The 17,163-nt window shown below is 43.2% G+C and overlaps 3 protein-coding genes across 4 annotated transcripts; all 3 read left to right on the top strand.

Moving 5' to 3' along the window:
* The first annotated feature begins 690 nt into the window (after positions 1–690).
* Positions 691–1,817, top strand: LOC116161570 (alpha-tocopherol transfer protein-like). The gene is made up of 6 exons (XM_031474958.1): positions 691–792; positions 848–1,005; positions 1,057–1,309; positions 1,355–1,465; positions 1,510–1,612; positions 1,660–1,817. The coding sequence occupies exons 1-6, from the start codon at positions 691–693 to the stop codon at positions 1,815–1,817; spliced, it is 885 nt and encodes a 294-aa protein (XP_031330818.1).
* A 3,930-nt stretch (positions 1,818–5,747) lies between these two features.
* LOC116161600 (alpha-tocopherol transfer protein-like) lies at positions 5,748–7,089 on the top strand. The gene is made up of 6 exons (XM_031474999.1): positions 5,748–5,986; positions 6,031–6,187; positions 6,238–6,490; positions 6,539–6,649; positions 6,694–6,796; positions 6,843–7,089. Exons 1-6 carry the CDS (start codon positions 5,872–5,874, stop codon positions 6,998–7,000), a joined length of 897 nt encoding a protein of 298 aa, XP_031330859.1. The 5' UTR covers positions 5,748–5,871; the 3' UTR covers positions 7,001–7,089.
* Positions 7,090–8,695: 1,606 nt separating this feature from the next.
* On the top strand, positions 8,696–11,325 carry LOC116161601. Of its 2 annotated transcripts, none has more exons than XM_031475001.1 (5): positions 8,696–10,281; positions 10,334–10,738; positions 10,787–10,897; positions 10,942–11,044; positions 11,091–11,325. In XM_031475001.1, exons 2-5 carry the CDS (start codon positions 10,601–10,603, stop codon positions 11,246–11,248), a joined length of 510 nt encoding a protein of 169 aa, XP_031330861.1. In that variant the 5' UTR covers positions 8,696–10,281; positions 10,334–10,600; the 3' UTR covers positions 11,249–11,325. The 2 variants fall into 2 exon arrangements, with proteins under 2 accessions (XP_031330861.1, XP_031330860.1); XM_031475000.1 differs by having other exon boundaries at positions 10,326–10,738.
* Positions 11,326–17,163: the final 5,838 nt, after the last annotated feature.

Here is a 17,163-nt window from a genome sequence, read left to right as displayed (position 1 = left end):
TAATATACGATGAATTAATTAGAAAATTCTTGTAAAATTTTTCTAGCTTTAGAAGGTGCCTTAGTGAAGGGAGCGTGGCCTGAAAGGTTTGAGAAGGAGCCTAAGGAAAAAGGACGTGGCCAAAATAGCTTTGGAAGGGCCTAAGAGAAGACGATGCGGAAATAAAATATGGGGGTGTCACCGAAAAAGCTTTGTAAGACGCCTAAGAGAAGAAAACGTGGCCAGAAGATCTTTAGATAGCGCCTAAGGGAAAAAGGCGAGCCCAGAAAAGCTTCTTGATCTCTTCGGTTCTCTCCATTATTTCCACATTTTGAAATGTAAAAGCGCCTCTGAGGAGGCTTATATTTACCAGCGAAAACCACCCCAAAAGTTTATTCTTCCAACGAATCTTTGGCAAACCGTAGTCCAAGTCTTTTATCATCTTGAGGCAGAAAGTGGGAGGTAAAAATGCTTTGCTGGATAAGACCTGAACGTTCCCTAAGCCACCACGTGGTCACTTTATGAAGACCTTTTGTTTATTCCCATGGCCCACTTGTTTATAGGAAACGATACATAGATATTAGATATACGGTTAGTTGTGAAACAGCCGTACAAGGTCCGTATGTCCTAACTATTGCGATGCTTGTGTTGATTACGCAGTTATAGTAAGTACGCTTAATAATATACAAACCCAATTTTAAAGGCAAAAATATGGTAGACTTGGAGGATGAGTATAAGAGAAATAAAGATTTGCACGAGGACGACCTGAACACCCTCCAAGGGTGGGTTCAGAAGCAACCACACCTTCCGCCAGTATCCGGTGGAGTTACGACTCAAAGTCGGTGATCATCTGAATGGTTACTTTCAGATCCTGCAGTTGGCGATTTTCTTCCATAGCTGCTATTGGAGCATGGAACAGACCAAGACCACGATTGAAAAGTTTTTCACCTACAGAGGCGCGTGGTCCGATTTCTTTGCGAATCAAAATCCAAACAACTCCACAGTGAAAAGTCACATGGAAACATCGTAATGAGGTCTACTTTACAATTTACATCTGATATTGAATCCATTTTGTAGACTATGCGCCATTCTTCCTAGCCCTACGCCGGAAAACTACAAGATCGTCCTCTACAAGCTTATGAATTCGGACGTGGAGAGGTTTGCAACAAAGGAGGAGTTTAAAATCTTCGATATGTGTATGATGATGGAGCTGATGCAGAAAGGTACGTCCGATGGTTGCGTGTTAGTTTGCGATTTGAGGGAAGCTACGGTCGCGCACGCCTTGAAGTTCGATATAACAGCAACCAGAAGAATTATGTTGTACCTGCAGGTGATGGCCAAGGACTTTTGTTAGTTGCTAATGTTGTGCACGCAGGAAGCCTTACCAGTCAGACTCAAAGGTCTTCACTTCATAACCATGGCCGGAATTGTTAACCTGCTCATGCCACTCGTCAAGCCTTTCATGAAGAAGGAGCTCTTGACTTTGGTAAGTGCATTTGCAAGTCATCGTTGCTTATGTTCCGATTTCAGCTGCATTTTCACGACTCATACGAGTCTTTGTGCAAGTTTCTACCACGGGAAATACTTCCTGCTGATCTAGGTGGCAAAGGGCCGACGACAAGGGAGTTGCACGGTGAGCACGTTTTGCCATTATCCACCAATGGATCGTTTCCATTTTAGAAGACATGCAAAAGTCGTTCACTGACTATTCGGATTTCTTCGTGGAACAAGAAAGCTTCGTTTCGAACGAAAGCCTACGTGATGGCCGGCCATCCTATATAGATAAGGATTTGGGGGTCGGGATAGGTGGATCGTTCAAGAAGCTCGACATTGATTAAACTAAAATGCGCTGTGGAAGAGGCCTCTCTTCCTTTTCCCATTGAGAACGAAATAAATGATTGGAGCTTTCTAAATTTTAACCGTTTTCACAGTCCAACACGTTTTCAAAAGGTTTTCAGGTTTCATGCTGAAGCTGGAATGTTTCCAAATTTGCCTGCTCAAAAATCTCAAAAAGAACTTTTGAACTCTGAAGATTTCGGATGCATTGTTGAAGACTATCGTTAGTGAAGAAAGAGAGAATCAGGAGGAACGGGGAAGATCAAGATGGTTTAGAAGGTAGGTACAGTCAAAAGATTGACTTAATCGAGAAAGTAGAAGGTCAAGTCAGTCTAAAAAAGCGAGAGGACTGAACAGGGCTTACGAATATGATGAAGGCTTGGAGGGTAAAACCATCAAGAGTGCCCCGATCAAGAAAATCCATGGAATCCAAAGATTTTATAGGATCGTGGGGATCAAGGCGTTGGGGAGGGTGCAAACAATTGAGACGCTATCTAGAAGGCACTTTCAAAGTTGAAATGAACAGAAAGATCGAAAATGTTGGCCTGATCGGACTGAAAAGGTGGAGGGGTGGCTGGGATCCTTTAAAACTTCTCAATATTCGCTATCATTTTCTGGGAACATTTCTCGGTCCTAAAGACACTAATGGAGGGCGTTGAGAGGTTGTACCACTGACATCCGAGGGCACAAGGGAGGCTGGAGCCCGACGTAGAACCCACCACCGCCTTCGAGAGCCAGCTCGTCCGCCTTTTCGTTACCCCTTATTCCGCCGTACGCCGGCACTCAGATCATCATTTGGCCTCAGGAGAATCTAATGTGCAAAGAGGTGTTTCTGCTCCTAATACATGGACAATCAGTTAAAAAATGCTGGTAAAGTTTGTCTAGCTACCAGGAGAACGTGACGGTTGAGGAGGTCTTTTCCCATCACCCACCAAAACATTCCAAAGCCAAACTTCGTCTTAAATTTTTTGCAAATTTTTTATCAGTAGACTATAATGTGCGAGGAGCTGTTTCTGCTCCTAATATAGGAAGTATATGTTACAAAATATTTATAAAATTTGTCTGGTTACCAGGAGAACATGATTGTCGTGGAGGTCTTTTCCCATGACCCTCAAACATCTTCAACGCCAGATTTCCCTTTAAATCTTTAGATATCTTGTATCAGAAGAATCTAATGTGCAAGGAGGTGTTCTGCTCCTAATACATGGATTATCAGTTAAAAAATTCTTGTAAAGTTTGTCTTGTCTAGCTACCAAGGGAACATTATGGTTGAGGAGGTCTTTTCCCATCACCCACCAAAACTTTAACAACTTTCCCCCCGCTCCCTTCCACAACCGAACTTGTAACCTTTCTCTATCTCCTCTGTACCCTCGATCCTGTAATAGGTAGCCGCTTTGTAAAACATAATAAAATTTACACATATACCGCATCATAGCGAACATGAAGAAACGCGTGTCCGAATTTTTGGTCGAAATTTCAAACCGTAATATCTCGAGAACGGTGCGTCGTAGATATGCCTTCCGACCCCTCGTTGGAAAGGTCTCGATCAGCGCTGTCAGAATTCTTATAGTATGTGGCCTGTAGAATCCATAATTTCAAACAGTTCCAAGATTGGGCTACTAGTTCAAAAGTTACAGCCTTTTGAATTTTTTGCCGAAATTTGTTTTTGCCCATAACTTTTGATTGAGACGTCTAATCGAAAAAGTACGAATCGTTTTGGATTCTACGCACCAAAATTAATAAGAAAAAGTTTTTTCCCGAGAAATTTTGGTGCAGTCAATTATTAGTAAAAAAGGAAGGTTACTGCTACTGCCTTTTTTTTGGCCCGAAAAAAAAAATTTTTCAGATCGACCGGAAAAAAATATGATCTTATAGAATGTGGGCTGTAGAGTCCATAATTTCAAACAGTTCTAAGATCGAGCTACTAGATCAAAAGTTACAGCCTTTTGAATTTTTTTGCCGAAATTTGTATTTGCCCATAATTTTTGATTGAGACGTCTAATCGAAAAAGTAGGAATCGTTTTGGATTCTACGCACCAAAATTAATAAGAAAAAGTTTTTTCCCGAGAAATTTTGGTGCAGTCAATTTTTAGTAAAAAAGGAAGGTTTATACACTGCCTTTTTTTTGGCCCGAAAAAAAAATTTTTTCAGATCGACCGGAAAGTTACAACCTTTTGAATTTTTTGTCGAAATTCTGACAGCGCCTATCGATAGCGCTGCTCGAGACCTTTCAAACGAGGGGTCGGAAAGCATATCTACGACGCACCGTTCTCGAGATATTACGGTTTGAAATTTCGGCCAAAAATTCTGACAACCGTAATATCTCGAGAACGGTGCGTCGTAGATGTGCCTTCCGACCCCTCGTTGGAAAGGTCTCGGCCAGCGCTATCGATTGGCGCTGTCAGAATTTTAGGTCGAAATTTCAATCAATGCCCTGACCATTGATTGAAAGGGTCAAGGGTCAAAGGTCAAGGGTCAAGGGTCGACGGTCAAGGGTCAAGAGTCAAAGGGTCAAGGGTCAGCGGTCAGCGGTCAGGGATAAGGGGTTAAGGGTAAGTGGTTAGGGGTCAAGGGTCAGGGGTCAGGGGTCCAGGGTCAAGGGTAAAGGGTCAATACAAATTTCTTCTATATATATTAGGAACCCTTAGAAGCTTTTAAGGAGATTTATTGTTCTCTAATGGCAACTTAAGAACCCCCATGAGTCACCTAATTCCAAAGGTCCTCAATGGTCTCTTGGGCCCTCTAGTGAGACATTGCTTCTCAAACAAGCCATTAACCATTTCGAGGGACTTAGAGCCTTTATTAACCCTTATGAGTAAGTGAGATGTAAATTTTGAGGGACAAGAGTTTTGACGGGCCTTTAAAGGTATCTAAGGCTCTATAAGATCCCCTTAATTAGTTTTGAAGATTTTAAAACAGTTTCAAAACCGGTACAAGGTCTACAAAAGTTTTTGTGAGCCTTTGCAGCAAACACTAAGGACTTTCAAACGCCTTTAAGAAACCTTATTGTTCATCAGGAGTCTATGAACATCATGCTTCCCCTCTTCAATGGGTTCTGTGGCCGTCTAAGATTAATTTTGATTTTGCAACAGGCCTTTAGTCGTTTTTGAAGGTCTTATAGTACTTACACGGTGAATTTTGCAGGGATTTTGGGACCCTGTACGAGACTCATGTACTTATATAACGCATGTCAAGGTCTGCAACGAGCTTTAGGAATGTTTAAAAGTCTAAGTGACTTCATTGGTTTTTATCACTAAAAGCCTTTACGTTTGCTCTTCAAAGGTCTTCACCGGTGTCCCCAGTTCTCTATTGAGACATTGATTTTCTAATTTGAACCTTAAAGGTACTTAATATTGAAATCCCGAAGCGTCTCTTAGGCCCTGATTTAAAGGCTCTAAAAAGTCTTCTTACAAAAGCCTACCCCTCCCCCACCCCGAATCGAATCTGTAACTCTTCTCTATCTTCTCTGTCGCATCGACGCCGTAACAGGTACAATTGAGTTTTGAATTTGTACCTTGTCAAACTTTAGAAAATTTACAAATATACCGCTTCATAGCAAACATGAGCATAAGTATGTCTAGGTATAACAAGAAACGTATTGGAGAAAGGCACCGCGGTTGTCACGATCTCTTCGAACCTAAGAGTTGCGTTCCGTTCTGTTTAAAGCCGAGTACGTTTAAACAGGTACGCTATTCGAGGTCGACGGGTTCAGAAAATGGATCTCGGGCGATATTTGAATAGCGAGCGAAGTTAAATTGAATTCTTAATGAGCTACGAACGTGAGCCCATACAAGATTGGGGTGCGCTTATTATTATTCTTACTTTCGACACCCTTATCCCATTCCCATAATCGGATATGCACCTCCTATCTTCCCTCTCCGCAACCTACCATAGTCCAATGTTGCGAAAATATTGTTGTTCATACGAAACGCAATACACTGATACGGTTAGTTGCGAAAGTACAAGGTTCACATAAATTAATTTTGTTCCTATTGTGATACGTGTGTAAATTACGTACGCTGAACAAGATACAAGCCCAATCTCAAAGGTAAAAATATGAAATTCGTAGACGTTGAAGATGAGTACAAGAGAAATAAAGATTTGCACGTGGACGACGTGAAATCCCTTCAAGGGTGGATTCAGAAGCAACCGCACCTTCCGCCGTTGTCTGGTAGGACTATCATTTAAAGCGGCCATCTCAGTTGATAATTTCAGATCTACAGTTGGCGATTTTCCTCCATAGCTGTTATTGGAGCATGGAGCAGACCAAGTGCGCGATTGAAAAGTTTCTGACCTACAGAGGCGCGTGGTCCGATTTCTTTGCCAATCGAAATCCAAACGATCCGACAGTGAGAAGCCACATGGCAGTGTCGTAATGTGCTTTACTACCAATGTACATCTGATGTTCAATCCATTTTGTAGACTGTGCACCTTTCTTCCTAACCCTACGCCGGAAAACCACAAGATCTTCTTCTACAAGCTTATGAATACGGACCTGGATAGGTTTTCGGCAAGGGAGGAATTTAAACTTATCGATATGTGTATCACGTTAGAGCTGATGCAGAAAGGTACGTCCGATGGTTGTGTATTAGTGTTTAACATGAAGGATGCTACCGTCGGGCACGTTTTGAAGATCGATATCACAACGGCCAGAAGGATTATGTTGTACGTGCAGGTGAGGGTGAAGCACTTTGGTTATTATTTGTTGATTTCGTTTACGTAGGAGGCGTTACCTGTCAGACTCTCAGGCATTCACGTCATAACGATGGCTGGCGTTGTTAAACTGTTCATGCCACTCATTATGCCCTTCCTGAAGAAAGAGCTCGCGAGTTTGGTAAGTTCATCTTCATGTTATTATTGCTTATATTCGCATTTCAGTTGCATTTTCACGATTCATACGAATCTTTGTGCAAGTTTCTACCACGAGAAGTACTTCCTGCTGATGTAGGAGGCGAAGGCCCCACTACCAAGGAGTTGTACGGTGAGCACACCTTGCCGTTATCGATAATGGATTCTTTCAATGTTAGAAAACATGCACAAGTCGTACGCTGAATACGCGGATTTCTTCGTGGAACAAGAAAGTCTCGTTTCAAACGAAAGTCTACGTGATCAACGGCCATCCTACATGGATGAGGATTTAGGAATCGGTATAGGTGGATCGTTCAAGAAGCTCGACATTGATTAAAACATAGTGCGCTATGGAGGAAGCTTCGCTGCTCCATTGAAACAGCCTTTTACAATTAAGAACAAAATAAATGCGTTTACTTTCACAATCTTCTGAACCCACTTTCTTTTTTATCGCTTTAATTCCTCGGCCTTCACGAATCTCTGGCTGTCGATTTTCTCCATCTTCGCGATCTTCTCAATCCTCTCGATACTCTCGATCTTCTAGATTCTCTTGAAGCTTCTGTCAGTTCTATCGCCTCGAACTTGTCATCATTATCGGCTCTCTCTCCCTTCGATCGACCGTTTTTATTTACTATTTAGATCTTCGAGATTTTCCAAATCCTCTTGCCTCTACTCAAACCGTTCTCGTTCAAAGGAGCTCTCCTTTGGTGAAGAAACGGAGGGGACTACGAGGATCTCGGATACAGAGGAGATCGAAAGAGGAGCCTAAAACTTAGGGATATAGCCGAGAAAGAAGATGAAAAGAAGAGAGGATAACCAGAATTCAGAGTATAGAAGAGAGCCAGAGCATTGAAAGGACACACAGTGGAGGCGTACGGACAAAGTCGAGGATCCGAGAAGGTTGAAATGATCGAGAAAATCGAGCATATTGTCGGAATAAAAGAGGATATAGAGGGTATCAAGAAAAAGGATAGAGAGGGTCGAAGGAATTGGAAGAATCGAGAGAATCAAAAAGATCTGTCTAGAACGCCGAGACAATCGGAAAAAGACGGTCGAATAGGGCGAAGAAGTCGTGAGATGGAGGGGACAGACGAGATCCACAGGGTTAAAAAGAATCGAAACAATGCAGAGCAGAGACAAAGACCTGAGAATGTGGATCTGTCGATGGAGGATATAGAAAGAGTTGCAAAAATAGCCCGAGGTTTGAGTGTAGAGTAGATCGATGGAATCCAGGGTATCGAAAAATAAAGGAGGATGAGAAGATCTCGAGAATCAGGAGAAGGGAAAATGAATCTAGGAGATAGAAAAGATAAAGCTAATAGAGAGGACAAGGAGGATAGGGAAAAATGGTAAGATCAAGGAGAAGAAGGTATTGAGGAGATCGGGACGATCAAGAGAAGATGTAGAGGGTGAAGAGTATTGAGAGATGAATGATATGATTACACCCTCCAGATTCTTCAGACTCTTCAGACTCTTCAAACCCTTCAGACTCTTCAGACTCTTCACTCTTCAGATTATTCAGATTCTTCAGGTTATTCATATTCTTCAGATTCTTCGGATTCTTCGGATTCGTCCGATTCTTCGGATTCTTCGGATTCTAGGGATTCTTCGGATTCTTCGGATTCTTCGGATTCCTGATCCCCAAATTCCTCAGATTACTCATATTCCTCAGACTCTTGACTCCTCAGACTTCTTAGATTCCTCAGATCCTTCAGATCCGTCAGATCATTCAAATCCGTCAGATTCTTCAGATTCTTCAGATTCTTCAGATTCTTCAGATCCTTCAAACCCTTCAGACTCTTCAGACTCTTCAGACTCTTCAGATTCTTCAGATTCTTCAGATTCTTCAGATTCTTCAGATTCTTCAGATTCTTCAGATTCTTCAGATTCTTCAGATTCTTCAGATTCCTCAGACTTCTTAGATTCCTCAGATCCTTCAGATCCGTCAGATCATTCAAATCCGTCAGATTCTTCAGATTCTTCAGATTCTTCAGATTCTTCAGATCCTTCAAACCCTTTCAGACTCTTCAGACTCTTCAGACTCTTCAGATTCTTCAGATTCTTCAGATTCTTCAGATTCTTCAGATTCTTCAGATTCTTCAGATTCTTCAGACTCTTCAGACTCTTCAGACTCTTTAGACTCTTCAGGCTCTTCAGGTCCTTCAGATAATTCAGCTCCTTTAGAACCGTCAGAACCGTCAGAACTTTCGTTTCCTTCATATTCTTTAGATTCCTCAGATTCTGGATTCTGGAGGACGTTGAGAAGATGGAGAAAACTGAAGATAGATTAACCTGAGGAATATTGTTATGATCAAAAATGGGAGAAGATCGACGAAGTTGTCTCAAAAGTTCACAGATCAGGTGGGCACTGGGCTTGAAAGGATAGATGGGATTGAAAGAGTAGGCTAGATAGAATGATTGAAATGTGAAGCCCACACTTTTGACAAAAGAAAAATGTTGGCGAGGCGCGTAGAAATGAAAGAGGTGGACGGGCAACGATTGCAGATGTTGAATAGAGGAAATCAAAAGAGGAGCGAGAAGACGAAAAATGTCGAGAGAATCGGGGAGATTTAAGGAATGGAAACAATCGAGGAGGTATAGATTACTATTTGCGCCTTCCACACATTTCCCCTTCTCCTGATCCTCTGACACCCCAATCCGATCGATTTTATCTGTCTTAATAAAATGGTAATTAACGCACAAAACCAATCCCCATAGATTTAAATAAATAAATAAATAAATAAATCTATGGGGATTGGTTTTGTGCTTTAATTACAATCTAGATCCTATCTACCTTCCTTGCTATCCTATGGATTTACTTCATTCCTTTCAATTTTCTCGATTTCTTTGACTCTCTCACCCTGATCCTCAATCTTCTCAAGCCTCCCTCAATTCTCTTAATCTTCTCCAGCTTTCCATTTCCTTGATATCTTAAGCCCATTCCCTTCATCGGATTTGAATCCTCTACCTTTCGATCCACTCGATTTTCGCGATCTCTTCGGTTCTCTCCGTTATTTCAACCTTTTTAACCATCTTTCTAAACATTCACCCCTTCTTTCAATCCCCGTCTTCTCATGGCCTTCTAGAAACCTACTCGATCTTCACTTTCATTAGTAATTGCTCCAATCCAATTTCGATCCTCAGGATGTTCTCCACCTTATCCATAATTACGAGCTTTTCACTTACATTTACCAGAGGCCTCCAAAAGTTTGCTCGTCTAACGAATCATCGGCACCATACCGTAGTCCAGGCCTCCCAAAATCTTGAGGTCAGTTTGAAGAAACTGGTGAGTAGGAACTATGTGCTTTTGAGTACTCTAAATTAAGTTATCCACGTCCTACTTGTTGTGAAAATATTGAGGTCTATACGAAACGTGATACACTGATAGTGTTAGTTGTGAAACAGTCGTGCAAGGTTCACATGAATTAATTTTATGTTCCCATTGTGATGATATGTTGTTTACTGAACAAGATACAAACCCAATTTCGAAGGCAAAAAAATGAAGTTCGTACTTAGATGTGGAAGATGAGTACAAGAAAAACAAAGATTTGCACGTGGACGACGTGAAATCCCTTCAAGGGTGGGTTCAGAAGCAATCGCACCTTCCGCCGTTGTCTGGTAGGGCTATCATTTAAAGTGACCATCTCAGTTGATACTTTCAGATCTACAGTTGGCGATTTTCCTCCACAGCTGTTATTGGAGCATGGAGCAGACCAAGGCCACGATTGAAAGGTTCTTCACTTACAAAGGCGCGTGGTCCGATTTCTTTGAGAATCGAAATCCAAAGGATCCGACACTGAGAAGCCATATGGGAGTATCGTAATGCGCTTTACTTCCAATACACATCTTATAATCCAATTTGTAGGCTTCTTCTACACGCTTATGCAATACGGACGTGGATAGGTTTTGGGCAAAGGGGGTATTTAAAGTCTTGGATATGTGCTTCATATTAGAGCTGATGCAGAAAGGTACGTTCGATGGTTGTGTGTTAGTCTTTGACTTGAGGGCCGCTACGGTCTCGCATGCTTTGAAGATCGATATCACAACGGCCAGAAGAATTATGTTGTACGTACAGGTGAGGATGAAGTGCTTTTGTTATTATTTGTGTATTTCCTGCATGTAGGAGGCGTTACCTATCAGACTCATAGGCCTTCACGTCATAACCGTGGGTGGCATTGTTAAACTGGTCAAGCCACTCATGAAGCCCTTCGTGAAGAAGGAGCTCTCATGTTTGGTAAGTTCGTCTTCACGTTATCATCGCTTATTTTCCGATTTCAGTTGCATTTTCACGACTCATACGATCCTTTGTGCAAGTTTCTACCACTAGAACTACTTCCTGCCGATGTAGGTGGCAAAGGCCCCACTACCAAGGAGTTGTACGGTGAGCACACCTTGCCGTTATCGATAATGGATTCTTTCAATGTTAGAAAACATGCACAAGTCGTACGCTGAGTACGCGGATTTCTTCGTGGAACAAGAAAGTCTCGTTTCAAACGAAAGTCTACGTGACCGACGGCCATCCTACATGGATACGGACTTAGGAATCGGCATAGGTGGATCGTTCAAGAAGCTCGACATTGATTGAAATAAATTGAGCTCCACTCTGAAGCTGCATTTTACCATTAAGAACAAAATAAATTCCGTCTAAGCATTTTCTAATAACTCTTCAGGGTTCTTTTCACAGCTCATAGAAGACCTCCAAAACGTCTTTAAGATTAAGTCCTGCACAAATCTTGATTACTTGATTTGAGGGTTGCAATCTTTGGGAAGAGAGATTGAGAAGGTTTTGGATGCGAGTGGTACACCGTCACTCGTACCATATTGTAGACCGTTCCTCATACCACCGTTGAGTAGGTAATTGAACAAATTGGTTTTACTTCCAGGACTTTTTTATTTGTTTAAGAGTTTATATACAATTACTACTGTGGCGCTGTTTTGTCCTAGTTCTAATTAAAATGTGATTGTTATGTTACGTAAGCTATTTCATCCTATGGATTCTAAAAGGAATCTAAGAGGAGTTTAAGAAAATTCCTAGAGATCTTCAAGAAATTCCAGTGAAGTGAGCACGAAACCCCCCCCCCCCCCCCAGCATACAGTGGTTCCATTGGTATTTCTAGAAATGATTGGAATACCAAGAGTTTGAGGAAAATGAGTTACCTTTTCTGAGGGCTGTTTTTGGTGTCGGAGGGAGGGGGTAATCCAAACCCCCAAGCCCCCCGGTACTATGTTCTATACGACAGTTCTTTGACGATAAATTATTATCAGAGTCCTAGGGGCTAAACATTTTGCGGGAGAAAGTGTTACCGAGTGATTTGGAGGTATGGAGTATCCCCCTCTTCCCCCTCCCACAGCATACAGTGGTTCCATTGGCACTTCCAGAACCCACAACAATGCCGAAGGTCAGAGGGAAATGGTTTATCGAACCTTTCTTTTGAGAAGGCTTTCTCTACGTGGAGGTGACGATAAACTATTTTGAGAATACCGAGGGTTAAACGTTTTGTGGGAAAAGTGTTATCGGGTGATATGGAAATATGGTGTATCCCCCCTCCCCCCTCTCCCAGCGTACAGTTGTTCCATTGGCATTTCCAGAACCTATAACAATACCGAGCGTTTAATAATCCTTTGCCGACGGCTACTTCTGGTGGGTGGGTGGAGGGAAGGGGGGGCTCCAGACCCACAGGCCTCCCGGTACTAGTACTATACAATACTTCTTAGCAGAAAAACTTATTATGAGGGTCCTGAGGGCTAAACATTTTGCGGAAGAGGGTGTTTCCAGACGATCTGGGTGGCACCTCCCAGTATAAATCCTTCTTTTCCGAGGACTCTTTTTACTGGGGGGGGGGGGGTATTGTATACTCTCTGCTGGGTATTATCTTCTACCCAATACTTTTTTTGCTGAACAGGATCCCATATTTTCCAAAATAGTTATTTACATAAAAGTCCGGAAAATGATACATTACTAGCGAGGATTAAATTGAAGTGCGAGGTCCCTTTGGGGCAGAGTGCTTTAATTTCCGAGTCAGGTAATGTCATTTTACTGACGAATTTTGTATTAAATTTTACTCGAAATCGTATTTTAATGTAAAATTTCAATTTTTATATGGAACTTTTGATTAATGTCAATCTGTCAGTGATGACAGGAGTCATTATACACATTTGGAAAAGTCACAAATGCCGGTAAAGTCACGGTGCGGCAGGAAACGTAGTCTGCTCTGCCTCTGTCATGGAAACTAAAATTTCCGGACAGATAGTAGGCATGAAAATGAAGTTTTCAGGACGATTTTGGGTAAAAACCATTATGAGAGCCCCGAGGGCTGAATGGAGCTAATAGAACCACTGTATGGAATAATCCCCCCCCCCCGGATACCTATAGTGGTTCCATTGCCATTTCCAAAACCCATGAGAGTACCCAGGGTCAGAAAAAAATGATTTATCGAACCTTCCTTTTCCGAGGACTCTCTCTAGTGAGGGGTATTCCAGATGGCCAGACCCCCCGGTACTATTATCAATACAATACCTCTTTGAAGAAAAACTATTATGCGAGTCCTGAAGGCTACACAGTGTGTTTGGGAGAAGGTGTTACCGGGGGGTCAAGGGGAATATGGATTACGTCCCAGCATACAGTGGTTCCGTTAGCATTTCCAGAAACCATAAGAATATCGAGGGGAGGGTTTCTTTCTACTGGGGGATAGTCCAGACCCCCAGGCTCCCCCGGTACTATGTTCTGGGGGATCTTACCCCCCCCCCCCCCGCTCCGATCTCCCGCAAAGAATGACTTGATTTTCCCTGAAAATTCTTACGCGTTTTGGTAATGCCAATTGAACCATTGTATATGGAGCCCCGCCCCCCCCCCCCCAGTATATATTGTCATGTGCAGAAACTATGAAGGCACCGAGGATCAGAGTGCAGTGATTTATCGAACCTTTTTTGTCCGACGGCCTACCGGGAACTATGTTCAATACAATAGGTCTTTTCAGAAAAACTAGTCTGAGAGTCCTGAGGGAGAGCGTTACCGGGGGTCTGGGGGTGCCCCCCCCCCTCCCCCCGATGCTTTGGTCTACAGTGCTCTTTATTAAAAAGTAGACATAGCGATTTACGTGTATTGTTTTCCCCCTATCTCTACTTTTAAATGACAAAATCTCTTCTGAAAGGCGCCTAATTTTATGCAACCAAAATAGCTTGTTTAAACAAATAAAGATCTGGCTGTCATATTAATTAATTTGAATATTGTTGCTCTGGCTTCCGTATTTTTATTTTTAGCGCATTTTTGCAAAAATTTTTTTTTGTAAAAAGTAGCTTTTAATCTCACTTTGGCTGGCTGGCTGGCTGGCTGGCTGGCTGGCTGGCTGGCTGGCTGGCAGCAAATGTGGGCGCGTAGAAGAACTCTTGTAGAAAGGCAACGGGTGTACGTGTATCTACAGGGCCGTGAAATTTGTCAACCTTAGGGGCATGGCTACATGATGTGGGGTTGGCGACATCTGGGCGTCATCCTCGAGCGTAGTATACTAACGTGAAGGTTTTTCAGTTTTTTTCCTATCTTCTACTACAGTTTTGGTCCGATTCTTTTGAAATTGGTGTCGTCGGAAAGATGTTGTAAACGCGCACAACTCCTGCGTGGCGGAATTTTGTTTTTTGTCATAGGGGCGAAATTAACGACCTTTTGCGAGGCGGCGCGCGCGTCTTCGAGAAGTAGTCAGGCGCCTTTTACCTTCCGTTGCGAACTCACGCGGTTTAACGTTTCGTGAATCTCGAATCGCTGTCTCTCTTTCTCGTGTCGCCAATAGAAGTGAATTGCGAGTGAACGGGACGTCGGAAGTGGGTACCGTAAAAGAGAATGTGGTAGCCCGCGACACGATCTCACTGATGGTGGAGTCAAATCTTCAAACGCGAATTGCGGAGTGAACGGGACGTCGGAAGGGGGTACCGTCAAGGGAATGTGGTAGCCCGCGACACGATCTCACTGATGGTGGAGTCAAATCTTCAATCGCGAATTGCGGGTGAACGGGACGTCGGAAGGGGGTACCGTCAAAGGAAATGTGGTAGCCCCCGACACGATCTTCCTGATGGTGGAGTCAAATCTTCAAACGCGAATTGCGGGTGAACGGGACGTCGGAGGGGGGTACCGTCAAAGGAAATGTGGTAGCCCCCGACACGATTTTCCTGATGGTGGAGTCAAATCTTCTTTCAAACGCGAATTGCTGGTGAACGGGACGTCGGAAGGAGGTACCGTCAAAGGGAATGTGGTAGCCCCCGACACGATCTTCCTGATGGTGGAGTCAAATCTTCAAACGCGAATTGCGGGTGAACGGGGCATCGGAAGTGGGTACCGTAAAAGGGAATGTGGTAGCCCGCGACACGATCTCACTGATGGTGGTGTCAAATCTTCAATCGCGAATTGCGGGCGAACGGGACGTCGGCAGGGGGTACCGTCAAAGGAAATGTGGTAGCCCCCGACACGATCTTCCTGATGGTGGAGTCAAATCTTCAAACGCGAATTGCGGGTGAACGGGACGTCGGAAGGGGGTACCGTCAAAGGAAATGTGGTAGCCCCCGACACGATCTTCCTGATGGTGGAGTCAAATCTTTAAAAGCGAATTGCGGGTGCACGAGGAAAGTGGGAAGCGGTTAGTGAATGTAGTAGCCTTCGACAAGATCTGTTATTGATGGTTGAATCGAAAGTGGCTAATAGAATACTGATCTGCCACACAAAAATGCGCTGAAGTCCCTTCGATCTCAAACGAGGACTTTGATATTTTTTTTATTGTATATTCGTTCGACATGACAGATTTATTTTCTGTGAAGCCAGAGCAACAATATTCAAATTAATTAATACGACAGCCATATCTTTATTTGTTTTAAGAGGCTATTTTGGTTGCGTAAAATTAGGCGCCATTCCGAAGAGATAGTGTCTTTTGAAAGTAGACATAGCGAAAAACCATACACATTAATCCTTATGTCTACTTCTTAATAAATACACTGTATACAATACTATTTCTTAGAAACAGAGGTTTCATTGGCATTTGCAGAAACGATAAAAGGGTTGGAGGGAAAGGATACTGTAGTCATCATTTGCCGTGGGTTTTCTCTGTTGAGGATTATCCCCCCCCCCCCCACACACCCGCCCCCCGGTGCTACATTTCTTTGCAGAAACAGAATTATGATAGTAGTTGAGTGAGGGCTAAACATGTAGGGAAAGTTGTACCGGGGGGCCTGGAGTGTATGGAATACCCCCCCCCCCGCATACAATGGTTCCTATAGCATTTCCGGAACTCATAAAAATACCAATAATTTGATGGTAAAAATTATGGAGCAATCCTTTGCCGAAGGCTCCCTTTACGGTATTATGTTCTACGCAATACTTTTTTACAGAACAGGATCCCATATTTTCCAAAAATTCTACCATGGAAGCCCCGAGGACTTAATGTTTTGTGGTGAAAAGTGTAACCGGCGGGTGGGGGTGGGAGGGGGTATGGAATGCCCCCCAACAGAGACAGATTTCGGCAAAGGGTGATCCCCTACTATACAGTGGTCCCTTTGTAACCTATTAAAGTAGCAACGGTCAGAGGGAAAATAGGTATACCGGGTCGTCCTTTGCCGAGGGCTCTCTATGCTCTATTCCATAACCCCCCAATCCGACCCCAACTCCACCCCCTAATATACTTCTTTCCAGCAAAACTGTTATGAGAATCGTGAAAGCTAAACAGTTTGTGGGGGAAAGTTTTACGAGGGGTGAGGGCTATACCCCCATCATAAAGTGGTTCCAAAAATACCGAGAGTTTGAGGGAAAGGAGTTATTTAGTCATCCTTTGCCGAGGTCTCCCTCTGCTAGAAGATATTCCATACCGCCCTGACCTTCCTACACTATACTTCTTTTCATAAACACCACTGTGGGAGGCGTGTGGGCTAAACGTTTTGTAGGGGAAAGTGATATCAGGAGATCTGGGGGTGCGGGTGTATGGAGTGCTCCCCAGTATACAGTGGTTCCATTGTCATTTCCTGAACTCATAAGAATACCGAGAGTTTGAGGGAAAGGCGTTATCGACCCGGGGCCTCTATCTACCGGGTGGTATTTCCCCGGTAGTAAAACCATTATGAGATTCTCGAGGACTAAACTTTTTTGTAGGGAAGTGTTTTCCGGGAGGGGAGGTCTAGGCGTATGCCCCCCTCCCGGAAAACAGCAACTCCATTGTCTTTTTTTGAAGCCATGAGAGTACGATCCGATCGAAGATCGGTTAGCGATTAGTTTCAGGATCCTGACAGGTTTAGGGTAAACCTGATAAACCTATGGAAGAAACTTAAAGCTCCATTTACTTATTTTCCGAAATCTATCGACGAGTTCTCCACACGAGCGAATGCAAAAACTGCAGTGGATAACTCAAAGGAAATCGCGCTCATTTTTGATTAGATTGTCGCCTCTTAATTGTTCTCGTTAACCAAACAACGTTGATAACGAAAGCAACCGTTCCGAAACCCAGACCTGCCCTTATTCCCAAAAACCTA

This window comes from Photinus pyralis, unplaced genomic scaffold, assembly GCF_008802855.1.
Source record: "Photinus pyralis isolate 1611_PpyrPB1 unplaced genomic scaffold, Ppyr1.3 Ppyr1.4_LG10, whole genome shotgun sequence".
In the NCBI taxonomy this organism is placed as follows: Eukaryota; Metazoa; Arthropoda; class Insecta; order Coleoptera; family Lampyridae; genus Photinus; species Photinus pyralis.
The sequence above is the reverse complement of the archived record's forward strand: the minus strand, read 5'-3'. Positions and strand labels throughout refer to the sequence as shown.

What these genes read in the sequence shown, in the direction of transcription:
- LOC116161600 (XM_031474999.1), top strand. Translation starts at nt 5,872, where the DNA reads ATGAAATTCGTAGACGTTGAAGATGAGTACAAGAGAAATAAAGATTTG. An exon ending in AGAAGCCACATGGCAGTGTC is followed by an intron (nt 6,188 to 6,237) that starts GTAATGTGCTTT and finishes TCCATTTTGTAG; the next exon opens with ACTGTGCACCTTTCTTCCTA. An exon ending in CACTACCAAGGAGTTGTACG is followed by an intron (nt 6,797 to 6,842) that starts GTGAGCACACCT and finishes TTTCAATGTTAG; the next exon opens with AAAACATGCACAAGTCGTAC.
- LOC116161601 (XM_031475001.1), top strand. Translation starts at nt 10,601, where the DNA reads ATGTGCTTCATATTAGAGCTGATGCAGAAAGGTACGTTCGATGGTTGT. An exon ending in AGAAGGAGCTCTCATGTTTG is followed by an intron (nt 10,898 to 10,941) that starts GTAAGTTCGTCT and finishes TTCCGATTTCAG; the next exon opens with TTGCATTTTCACGACTCATA. An exon ending in CACTACCAAGGAGTTGTACG is followed by an intron (nt 11,045 to 11,090) that starts GTGAGCACACCT and finishes TTTCAATGTTAG; the next exon opens with AAAACATGCACAAGTCGTAC.
- LOC116161570 (XM_031474958.1), top strand. Translation starts at nt 691, where the DNA reads ATGGTAGACTTGGAGGATGAGTATAAGAGAAATAAAGATTTGCACGAG. An exon ending in AAAAGTCACATGGAAACATC is followed by an intron (nt 1,006 to 1,056) that starts GTAATGAGGTCT and finishes TCCATTTTGTAG; the next exon opens with ACTATGCGCCATTCTTCCTA. An exon ending in GAATTATGTTGTACCTGCAG is followed by an intron (nt 1,310 to 1,354) that starts GTGATGGCCAAG and finishes TTGTGCACGCAG; the next exon opens with GAAGCCTTACCAGTCAGACT.